Consider the following 12,656-nt stretch of genomic DNA (forward strand, 5'->3'; position numbering starts at 1 on the left):
TCCCTCCCCCCTCTTCTTAATTATTTTAAGTCAAAAAGAGACAAAAAAGGTGAGAGTAAAATGGGGGTGCCGGGAAATAATCTAAAGGGCTGGTGCCCATGCTTTGCATGGCTGACACTAGGGTTTAATCTGAGCCCTGAGTCAGGAGTAGCCCCTGATCACTGTCAGGAATGGCCTTAAAACAAAAGAAAAAAATTTAAGTGATTTTAGTAGAAATTATATAGTTAATATTTTGTATATGGTTCTAAAATTCACATTTGAACAATATAGATATTGTACAACCTACCTGCATTCCCGTTCTTCCATACAGTGCATTCATAAATGGTACAGAAAATGCTATAATAGCAAAAATGGGAGATAAGGGGCTAATAAATTATTTTGTATATGTTTTCATTAAACCATTAGTTTCATCCAATTTTAATTTCTGGTATAAAAAATATAGAAGTATTAGTTCTCAGGTGATTACTCTGTCCATGATAAGTAGTTATACCCAGCCATGGAAAAAGAACTAAGCACGTTTTAGAATTACTAAAATGGTGTTTGATTTCCCTACCGAGGCATTTTTAAATGCTTTATTCCAATACCAGCAATTATCTTTAAAGTAATCAGATCCATTTCAGAGAGCTATTTTTAATTCCTAGATTTCAAGCTCAAATTTGGAGCCAAGAAGCCAGCTCATCATCAACGTGCAGGCAAGTGGCACAAAGGATAATGCATCTGACTACAACTCAGAAGAAATCAACTCATCCAGTTGAGCCACCATTTATTAAAGGAAGTGGATTAGGTTGGCTCTACCATAAGATGATTTTCTAATGAGGACACAGACTTCTGCCTCCCAAGTTTCTCAAGCAAGTGGCAAATCAAAGGTACAAACTACATCATGCACTATGCAACATCACCAGTCTATGATGGATGAACTAGGGAGATGTTATTATTATTTTGTTTTGTTTTGCGTTTTGCTTTTTGGGACACACCCGGCCATCCACAGGAGTTACTCCTAGCTCTGCACTCAGGAATTACTCCTGGCGGTGCTCAGAGGACCATATGGGATGCTGGGAATCGAACTGGGTTGGCGGCGTGCAAAGCAAATGCCCTACCCACTGTGCAAACGCCTACCCACTGTGCTATCCATCCAGCCCCATCTTATTATTTTTTAAATCTTCAAGAGTGTAAGGGACTGCCCCCACTCCCCAAAGTGGAGAGCAAACTTATTTGCTGCAAGAAAAAGGATATCTCAGCTAAGAACCTATGTGAACCTTTTTATCTTAGTCAATAAAGCCAGGATAGATTCCATTTTTCTGTACACCCCAGTGCCTTAATACTACTTTCACACCAGGGTTGGGTCTAGAGTGAGATAATGATCAACGACCTTACTGAAACATTATAAAGGAAAACCAAAAAAAATGCATTTTTTTAAGGAAAGCCAAAATCAATCCATAATTAATTAACAAAAATGTCAGCATTCTAAATACAATATTTTTTCTTTTATCTTTTTTGTCTTATACCGCATGAGGATTCCACATGTCCATCTCATTCTTTAAAGTCAGCCTTTTCTGATATTTTGATTTCAGGTAAAGGGAGGAGCGGCCATCCTGGTGGGCTGTTCATGATTAATGTACAACGTAACAGCTCGGGTCTCCCCACACGCAGAGAACCAGGGTGTGCACGCGTCACGATGCCATAAACACTTGCTGGGCTTCCCTCCTTAAACGTCACAGAAGTCCGCGTTGGCCTTCAGTCTCTCCTACTTTAGATCGGCGTTTAGTCGGTGAGATGGGGTAACTACTGCTAACAATCCAAACAAGAGTCAGCCCAGGCTGCTCAGATTGTAGGTGCTGACCCGGCCCCGCTGGTGAGGCTGTGGATGGATGATGATCCAAGACGATGTTCAAAGTTTCGACGTGCAAAGACCCGAAGGAAGCCTCGAGAAACTAGCCTGGACATCAGCCGCCGGGTAAGTGGCGCCGCCTTTCTCAGACCCTGCTCCAGTCCCTAAAACGCTTCAATCTATGCTCTATGCCCCAGTCCTCCTGAGGCTGCAGCTGGGACACAAAGTGGAGAAGACGGATTGGAAGATTCCACCAGACATTCCGCAGGGCTAGAGGTCCCTAATCTACAGGGTTGGAGGTTGGGGTTGCTCCTGATTATTGACCTTTTTAGGAAGATACTTTAGAGATTAAGTAATGAGGTTGTAAATAGGGCATCTTGATTCTCCAAAACTCTATAAATACAGATGAACTAAAAATACACAGATAAGCAACAGGTAAAAAATATAGGTAAGCTAAACTACACAGATAAAATATATATAGTGAGAGAGAGATACTATAGATACAGATACAGGTATAAATACATCAATATACATGTTTTGGTATTTATATCAGGTATAAATATGTTGATATAACTGTATTGTTGAGGGCAATTAAGACAATGGCTGAAAGGTTACTTTAGTGGAGGAAAATGATATCAGAATCACTTCACATAGAAGCTAAGAAAGTTCACTAAAGATCTCAAACGTGTCTTGAGTTACCATAGTTAAATAGGGCTGATAGCTCTGCAACGAGCTGAAAAAAAACTCTCACAAAGTTCTGACTCCAAAGTATTGCATTTTAAGTAGGTGTAGGAAATTTCACTGTATTATGCAAATTGTTACAGACATTTTCTTCAATAGATTTGAATACATACTTCATTGTTCCAGGATTTAATAATTCCATAATTTCCAAACACTTTTTTTCCTATTTTGTCTTAATCCTATTGCACTGACCAAAGAGGAAGTTACCAGTCTCCACTCTATGCTAGAAGTGCCACATATCAGTTCCATATTCCATATTTGGATTATTCCATATTTGGATTTGTTCCATATTGTTCCATCTTATCCTGTTTTGTTAACCAGATGGTTTGTTGTTGTTACTGTTGTTGTTGTTGTTACTGTTGTTGTGTTGTTGTTTAGTCCCAGCTGTCTTCAGGAACTACTCCTGCATCTGTGCTAAGGGATAATCCCCTGGTAGTGCTTAGAAGATCATATATGGTTCCAGGGATCAAACCAGAGTCAGCAGCATGCTAGGCAACTGCCTTAGATCCTGTACTATCTCTCCAACTCTAATCAGCTAATTTGAAAATTGACTTGCCCTCCTCCCAGATTCTGAAATTGCTCTTTAAATTTATTGTCATTTGAAATAGTACCTGAATGTTCCAATTCTAACTTCTTAAAGCTCGCTCTCTCTATTATTTCCACTGTCCTTTATTCTCTCCTCCCAACTTTATAAACATCCTTCTGTTGGTTTTCCCAGATGGGTTCCCTCCTCCCCTTGCTAAATCTAGATTCTTCACAATAATCTCTGGATCCCACTCTTTCCTTTATGCTGATCTGATTTAGCAGCTGACATCTCTGGAGAGATTTCTCACTGTAATGGAGTCATGACTCCATTATAGAATTCTTGCCTGAATTCATCTTCCTTCCCAGTCACTTTATCATTATGCCCATATCATTCATTACATTATCACTATCACCTGTGACTTCACTTGACCTCAATCTCCCACTCCAAATACGTGCCAGTTTCTATCAATTCACCTACACTGCCTGTCATACCTGATCACTGTTCACTCTCACTTGCCACTATCCTGGGACAGACTCTTCAGCCTTTCCATTGATTTTTCAGAGGCCATTTTGCTTCCTTTCTGAAGGTCTCACTATACCTCAGGGCATCACACATGTTTCTGCTAAAGTCATATTCCTGAGGCCTAAGGTTGCCCATATTTTCTCCAATTATAAGAAAAAAAACTAGTACTTCCCTGCTATCCCATATTTTTATTTGATGCTGAACTGCCTTCTATGTATTACATCCGTTCATTTAGGATAGCAACAAAGCAAGGGCACCAGAAGAGGAAAAAGCCTTCTTAAAATTACTTGATATTATTTTAATACTTTGCTGTCATTTGCTGGACATTCCTAAATTAATTTTATCATACAATTACTGTGTATATATACATAGATATGGTATAGATATATGCACACACTTCATATATATTCCATATGTATGGCCACATATATCATAAAATCAAATGAATTTGGAATTACAGCTGACATGTGATTTTAAGCTAGAATTCTCAGGGTTTATAAAAGTTTTGTTTGAGTGCTAATTAAATGCACATTTCTGAGCCCAAGTTTCAAAGTTAGAATAAATAATATGATGCCAATCCACCTTAATTTATTTTTTTAATTTATTTCTCACAGTTGCCTCTTATTATAGCCAAAGGCTACCTTCTTTGAACTTTCTCCCCCTCACCTGCATGCTTACCTCCCCCTGTGACTAAAAATGTCCATCCAACAGTATTCTGTTTGTAATTTCTTCCCTCCCTTTCAGGCGCAGCACAACTGTTAACCCTGCTCTGAAAACTTCTGAGTTCCCAGTCTGAAAGTGATTTCTTCCTCTAAATTCACCAGAGCATATTTTTCTTTTCTTATGAACCTTAACACTTGCAACTTTCTATAAAAAGCATTATGTCTCTTCAATTCCTACTAAAATGTTTGCTCATGAAAGGCTGGCACTTTGCCTAATTCACTGCTACATTTACTAGCTAGTCATAGACTAAACTAGTTACAGCCTGAACTACGTTCTCAGCAATTTGTTGTTTAATAAATGGCTGAATGATACATTTGGATCTACAATTTTTCAAGTATTCATCTTAAAGAATGCTTGTTTATGTGCTACTCCTAAAAAATATAGTATTGGTGACTCTTCAAAAAAGATACAGAATTAAGTATTTGCAAATTTAAATTATGAGTATATATCGACAGGAAGCAAGAAACAGAACTTTAAGAAATACTTGTAGATCCAATGTTAATTGCCACATTATTCACAAAACCCAAAAGAGTAAAGGAACTCAAGTACCTATCAGTGGATAAATAGACAAACAAGTCTGTTATATACAGAATATGAAATGGTTTTCATATTTAAAAAGAAAAAAATTTTGATGCACAACTCAACATGAACATACCTTGAAGACATTAAGCTAAATGAAATAAACAATTACCAAAAGGAAAATACTATATGATTCTATTTTTATGAGATACTTAGAGTAGTCAAATTCACAAAAAAAATATAGAACGTTGAAAGAGTAGAAATTAGTGTTTAGTGGATTTAGGTGTCAAAGTGTAGGGGGGAGGCATGAAGAGAATTCTGGAAATGCATGTTGTGATGATTGCACAATACTGTTGGTGCACTTACACCACAGAACTATACAGTAAAACAGAAATTCTATGTTACGTATATTTTACCACCACAACAACAAAAACAAAAAAGGGGGAAAATGCTTGTTGTGTTTGTTTAGATGAAAGGAATATGTTGTTAGTGAAGTTGTGTGTTGATTAGGAATTGGAACTGCTCCATCATGGATTCACTAAAACTTAAAACTTCTTGGCATGTTTTTGTGTTCTTTGGCACTTTGACATTAATGCTTGTTACCAGATTCATATAAAATTTTTAGTTGGAAAGAAACAGACCATGATAAGAAGTTGTGTAAATAAATAATTAATTACACTAATGATTTGCATATTAGGCCAATAGCTTCAATTTCCCCTTTCATGTCCTTATATTTGATTTAGATCTTTAAATATTTATTATGTGGCTAAAATGTTCAAAGTAGTCTTAATTTCTGTTTATGAAATTGATCTAGGCTTGTAGTGAAATATTGAAACATTACAGCATTATGTAGAAAGAGAAAGTTCAACCATAATTTCAGGAGATGACTTTTGTTTGCAATTTTGAGTATGTGTGTATAAACATCATACAGATAAATTGTTGACTTCCATATATTTTACTACAAATAGCTCTTTTTTGTTTTAAAATGCATTTTGGATATCTTTATACACTTACACATGCATCTTTCTATATTCTTAAGCTGTGGCACAGTATTCCTTTGTGAGGTGAAATCTGAATTTAATCCTGAATTTAATTTCTACTAATGGGGGAATATTTCACAACTGCTAACAATGATGAGATGAGTGATGCTATTCACGTTTTGTGTGTGCAGATGTGCTGGCATAATTTTGAGTGCTAGAACTGTATTTCTGAGTCCTAGATGTGAAATTGTGGGATCAAGTTAAAAAAATAACCTATAATTTTGATTGATAGCTGAACTTTCCTTCTACTTTTACCAAGTTGTAATTGACTATGTAGTAGACAATGACGATTTGACTAGTAGTCTTCAAGCATTATCTGTGGACTGGTGCATGGACATTTTCCTGTCTTCAAGTGTTAACATGTTGAAACTTCTATTAGTTTAGGTGATTAAATTAAAATGTCCAAATATGGTAGTCTTAGCCTAATCAAATTAATGTTTTCAAGGTCGAGAATCATCTTGTTCATCAGGGTCACAAAACAGAACAACTTCCATGCACCAAAACTTCAGTTGTGTAGCAGATTAATAAAGTTAGCTGGGTCTATAAATTAGCAACTGCCCCCTTTTCCTAGATACTTAGCGTCCTTACCTAGTCACTCATCCCACTAAATCTAACACTTCATAACATCCACCATTAAATCACAAAACCATCAAGACTTCAAAAATCACTAAGACTACCCACAACAAATTCTAACTGAAATTTGGTGATTGTTTTTCAGTCTGATACTTACAAAGTGTGTCAGATTCCAGAAGTTCAATGATTATGCTCATGATTTTTGTTGTGTCTTGTTAGCAGCATTCTTTCATGGCAAATTATAGATGAGTTTTGATTTTTTTTCATATTGTCTTAGGCAATGTGGCATAGAAATGTTACTTTGTAATTTGCTTGAAATGATTGAAGAAATCATTTTAAGTGGTTGTTTCTAGTTTGAGTTTTCAAAACGAAGCCTATGATTTTCTTTTCTACAAAAAATTTCCCAAAGCTCAAGTATGCCAATAATTCATAAAAAATAAAATAATTCCTTTGCAGAGCAAGGGATTCATTTATTTGGTCCAAGGAAAGTGACATATTCATTTTTTAGCTTATCTAATATTTTCTGAGCACTTTCTGGGTACAAGCACATCAGAGTGGACACAAAAATGAATCTTGTCTTATAAAATTTATGAGATTATATATGTATATTTCATTCAACTGCTACCCCATTTCTGGTTGTTTTATACAAATATAATTTTAGTTCTCTATGTTTGAAGGAACATTTAAGACTAATTATTTAAAGATCCAATTACCATGCCTCATAGAGATTTGAAAAGTTGTTTTTGGTTTACATATACATACAAAATTTTTTCTCTTTGATTAAAAATTATTTACACATCTGTGCCCAGGATTAAGGATAATGAAATTCAACCACAAAAATGATTAAATAATATATAATTGTAGTGTTGGAATTTATCAGTTTAGAGTGGTTGCCTCCATATTCACCTTTCTTTTGATCTTCCTGTAGACGTTATTGTTATTGACTGCAAATGTCTCAGTATTTTTGCACAGTGGAATGTGGTTTGACAGATTAATTATATGTTATCAGGCAGTTGAAGATCAACTAAAGATATGTGGTCACAAGAGGGATGCTGATGTCTTTGAGCTATTCCTTTCTCAAAAGTAAGTGTACTTTAGAAGAACACCTTGTGATATAATGTTGAATAGATTCAATTTTTTTCCATTACCCATCCCTCAATGTCTATGATATCAGCATCACATACTAATTTTTTACCTTTACCTTTACCAATTGTTGGAGTATACAATCTCTAAGGGAGAGGCAGGATATTGAAATAGATTTTAAAAAACAAAACAAAACAAAGATATAGAACCAGATGGAGATTAATCCTAGCTCTATCCCTTCCAGATGGGTCATCAGATGCATATGTTACACAACCCCCTGTAGAGTGTCACATTTATCAAATAAAATATTAGAACCCAGAGAGTTAGTACTATAGGTAAGGCACCACATATGGGCCCTCCTTGACTCCCTGCCCAACTCCACCAGATGCAATCACTAAATGCAGAGCCAGAAGTAAGCCCTTGGCACAGATGGGCCTAAAAATAAAGTGGAAAAATAAAAGAATATCTAGTTATGTGAGAATTCATAGAAGTGTGCTTTTTCTTTTTTCTTTTCTTTTCTTTCCTTTTTTTAAAATTTTTAAAAATTTCTTTTAGTACAAGCATGTACCAGATAACACTGGAACATTATTTGTTTCTCTGGCATTTTTTCTGGCATTTCTCTGGTATTTTTTTCTGGCAACCACATTATCCATTTGTAACACTCTTTTCTGCTTCACAGGGTTGTTGTGAAGATAAGGTGAGTTAGTAAAGTTATGAAAGGATTTACTGCAGCATAGCAATCAATGAGGATTAGTGGGTTAATACTGATACTATCATTAGGGGCAAAATAACTCAAACCCCTGCGCTATAGTGATGACCTCTATTACACTAGAACTCCTAACTAACAACCCTTTATTCATTTTACCAGCTAATAGAAAATCCCCTTGCTTCTCCTTTGATTATACTCCACCTCCTAGAGGTGACACACTACCAGGTAGAGTCTCTCACAGAGCATTTCCAGTGTCTGTAATAGATGTACAGGGAGAGGGTTGGATCAGACCAACTATGGATTGGACTGAACTCTGATTTCAGTTTTCACTGGCTAATATAGAGACACCTGGAAGTCAGAGTTTGCATTGTAGTATACAATAAACTTTTAACCTTTTTAAGTTGCTGTGAAGTCTGCATAGCATTGCTTTAAAATAGCTTGACGACATATTTGTATTCACATGTAGTCTTTGGAAATCAGATATTTAATATTCAAAGAAAATATCCTACTTTATCAATGAAGCCAATCACTTTACCCCTAGTAATTTAAGGTAAATTACTAAAAGAAAATATCTAGGAACTCATTTACTAACAAACCTATTTCTTTTGCTATATGTATTTATTTTCATTTTACCAGTGTAGACAAAATCATTTAGTTTTTTAATGGCTTCCCTGAGTCCAGTGGTAGTAAGGAAATAATAGCTAGCCAATTTAAGACTTTCAAATAGCTGTAGTTTACAATGGGGCAGGCATGATAGAAAATTATGCCACACAAAAAGTCATGCTTTCAATCTTTCAATCGATCAGTTAGTTTCAAAATAGTGACAAATAGTTCACATTGTCAAAGGATTATATATCTAAATCTTTGCAATTTTAACAACTGTGCACTACTGGAAATAAGAATAAGTAGTTTATAACAGAAAAAAGTAAAACACTAGAAGCAAATTAGAAATATTGATCCTCTGACAACGGGTAATTAGAAGTCTTACCAATGAAGGAAAACAAGGGTTTTTTTAAATCTTAAAACACAAAATTAGCACTTAATCAATGTGGGTACAAGAAAAGCTTCATAGTCCAGACACAAACTCAGCAAATTGGGTTATTTTCCAAAGTTTTGATGCCCTCTTAAATGGAAAAAATCTTATTAATGAGTCTTTGAGGAATCATGAAAAACAGTATGCCCTGATGCTTGATATACTACACAAGTGATTGTCACAATTAGTAACAGAAGTTTTGCTCTGTGTTTTCTATTGTTCTCACCTAAAAGTGTTATGGCATATTACTGATTTAAGACAGACTTATGTTCATACGCAACATTTATAACTTGAAAGTACCCTCAAAACTCAATCACTCTGGGCTTGTTAGCCATCTTTCCAGTACTCAAGGTTTTTTTGAAATTTATTTTTTATAAAGTAGTTCACAATATTTGATTACACTTAATATTCAGTCATCAATCCCACCACCATTATACTTTCCCACCACGAAATTTTGGGTATTTCAATCCCAAACCCAAACCCTTTCCCCAAAGCAGAGATGAAATAACTTATTTTGTACTGATTGTTATGAATAAGCTGCTGAAAATGCTCAAAAAACTTTCCTTAGGAGACAGTGTGTGAAGATTGTTATATTTCACCCAGGAGCCATCAAGCCCTTCTATAAGAGATTACTAATATATTGTTAAAGGTTGAGTCTTGTGTGCTAATGTGTGTGTATGTGTGTGTATCTGTAAAAATACATTTCCCTCTAAGATTAGTTGCCTTCAGAAAAGGTTTTAAGATCATACTTGTTCAGGACAGAGCTATTCCTGCTCCTTTGATACCCCTCCTGTGCCTCAAGTAAAGGTAATCAGATGGAATGCATTCTATAAGCCAGGAACCAACAGAGGCATGATAGTTATTTCCAACAGGGAGACTTTAGTGCTTGGAGTTAACAGACACCCCCACCACACCCCCACCCCAAAGGGTTCAAGAAAGCTTCTGACCTGGAAGTTAGACAGTATCTCCAGGAGCGGATGGGCACCTTCTGGTAACATGACTATGCACTTTTCACAGAAGGACTGTGCAATGGGTCTTGTCCAGAGGACCTACATATACTCAAAGGACTTTTGGGAATCTTTGAATTGTTGTTCTCATGGGAACTGAGCTTCCCAAACACAAAGAAAACCCTCAGCTGGATCAAGGGGTTAAAGTGGGTAGAGGAGAGAGGAATTTCCCAGTCCTATCTAGGATAGGTTCCTAAATTAGGTGCTTAGAGGACCATAGACCTGAAAGTCAAAGGCCTTAGCATGACCTCGGTAAGGAAAGGCCATTCTGTGTCTCTGAAAGAAAAGACTTACTCAGATGTATTGGGGGAAGACTGAGAATGTGAAGGCCAGATAAAGAAGAACCAGAAAAAATAGAGACAACTGGAATTTGACCTTGGAGAAACAACAAGCAATAATGAAACTAATAAAGATTCAGTCTGGGGAAAAGATTATATCCTGAGGTCAAACCTAATTCTGTGCCTAGAAATTTCTAGGAGAAAACCTGTCTATGCTAATGACTCACAGATGATCCCAACTGAGTAGACAAGCTTCTCAGTAAACAGCCAGATGAGAGCAGTGACTGTAATATGCTTGCCATCAGGTTACAGGTTGCAGAACTCGCAGGAAGCCAGATAGTGGATATAAACCTTCCACTCTCAGGGGCTGTGGGATGTCCTCTAAGCAGAACTCCCAGGGCACAAGGAGAGATTCACAGATGCCAGAAGTTTTATGTACAAATAATCCCAGAAAGAAGTCAAGCAGAATCTACTGTCTCCGTAGGAGTGAATCCACCACAGACTAGCACAAGAAACACGTCTTGTGTGGATCATCAAACTGCCACTGCACAGAGATCCTGAGAATCCATCACAGACAAACCATTGCATCAGAAGCGTAGAATTCATCCCTGGCCTGCAGGAAACTCCCAGTGAAGAAAACCCTCTTCACTGTGTGGGAAAAGCCTCTCCAATCATTTGCCCATTCCCACCTCTGAAGACTGTCATTTAGCTGCTCACTGTGAAGAAAGGCATCAGCTCCCTCTGGCCCAATAACAACCACAGTGCCAGGGAGAAGTCCTAGAGAGCTGCAGAGGCTGATCTCTGAGTAGATACCAGCTCTAAAAAGTCGGAAGCAGGCAGAAGTCCTTGGCAGTGGTATACCTTTGAGACTGAAGGAGGTTTATGCCTGCAACAGGCCTTTATAATCAACATTAGTCTGTGGGGAGTATTTCATTCAGAGCTGTCGCCTCACCCAAGATGCTCAAAACTCTCCCCAGAGAGAAGCAGTCACCTATCTGACTTGGTGTTATATGACATCAGTGGATCCTCACAAGTAGAAAGATTATAGAGAGCTTTGGCACCACAGATATGAAAATGTGGCCTCTCCTCAGTATATCATAGAAAATAGGGCTGGGGGTAGAAATTCTGAAGGAGCCCTCTTATTTCCTAAGGAAATAATGATTTGCAAACACCCAAGTTCGATGATTCTCTTATCTATTAAATCCACTATCCCACTTTAATCACAAATATTTAGAATTTTCCCCTCTATTCTCAGAAACAAACAGTTAAGGCAACCTACCTATATATATGTTGATTTTTTTTATGGCAGGGCCAGGGAGAACTAAAAGGGCTGTAGTTCACATCATCCCCGACAGCTGCATCTATGGTCCTCTAAGCACCTAATCTAAAAGAATAGCTCCTGAGCACTGACCATGTCTGACCTCAAAACAAATTTTTTTTGAAACAGGGCAATATGATTTACAAATATTAATGAAGATAAAAATTAATTTGTGATCAAGTGTAAAAAGCGAATCATTTAGTGCTACAAATTCTCAAAAATTAATGATGGTAATTTGACAATTGATAATGTTTTAAAAAATTTTGATATTCTATAATTTTAAGGAAATTATTAAAAGTAACTTTTCTGGAAAGTTCTTGAAGAAATCCTTTAAATGGCATTTGAGTTTCTCTTGATAATTGCTTTATTTTTGGAGTACATAAACTAACATTCTATCATTATTGTGCAATGACATACACAAAGTATCAGGGGCAAGAGTGATAGTACAAGCAGGCAGGGTGCTTGCTTTGCATGTAGCCAAACTAGGTTTGATTCCCAGCACCTTATATTATCCCCTGAACACTGCCAGAGTGACTTCTGAGTGCGAGCCAGGAGTAAGCCCTGAACATTGCTGCATGTAACCCCAAAACACATCCCTGCTCCAAAAAAGAATAAAGGATTAAGAAAAAACTTCAAATCTGGGCAGTATTGGTAAAAGAATGAATAAGAACATAAGATGGTGGTGTGGGGGAAGATAGTATATTTTATAGAATTCTATCTATAAGAATTCTTGATTCTTTATAGAATTCCAATAAA

General features: G+C 36.6%; 1 protein-coding gene across 1 annotated transcript in view; it reads left to right on the plus strand.

Annotated features, from left to right (window-relative positions):
• The first annotated feature begins 1,864 nt into the window (after positions 1-1,864).
• LRRC72 (leucine rich repeat containing 72) overlaps positions 1,865-12,656 on the plus strand; it is a 70,941-nt gene continuing 60,149 nt past the window's right edge. Inside the window, exons 1-2 of the mRNA XM_056118699.1 lie at positions 1,865-1,954; positions 7,482-7,555. Coding sequence (XP_055974674.1) covers positions 1,865-1,954; positions 7,482-7,555 — 164 coding nt within the window. The remainder of the gene's footprint in view (positions 1,955-7,481; positions 7,556-12,656) is intronic.

This window comes from Sorex fumeus, unplaced genomic scaffold (assembly GCF_029834395.1).
Source record: "Sorex fumeus unplaced genomic scaffold, SorFum_2.1 ptg000037l, whole genome shotgun sequence".
NCBI lineage: Eukaryota > Metazoa > Chordata > Mammalia > Eulipotyphla > Soricidae > Sorex > Sorex fumeus.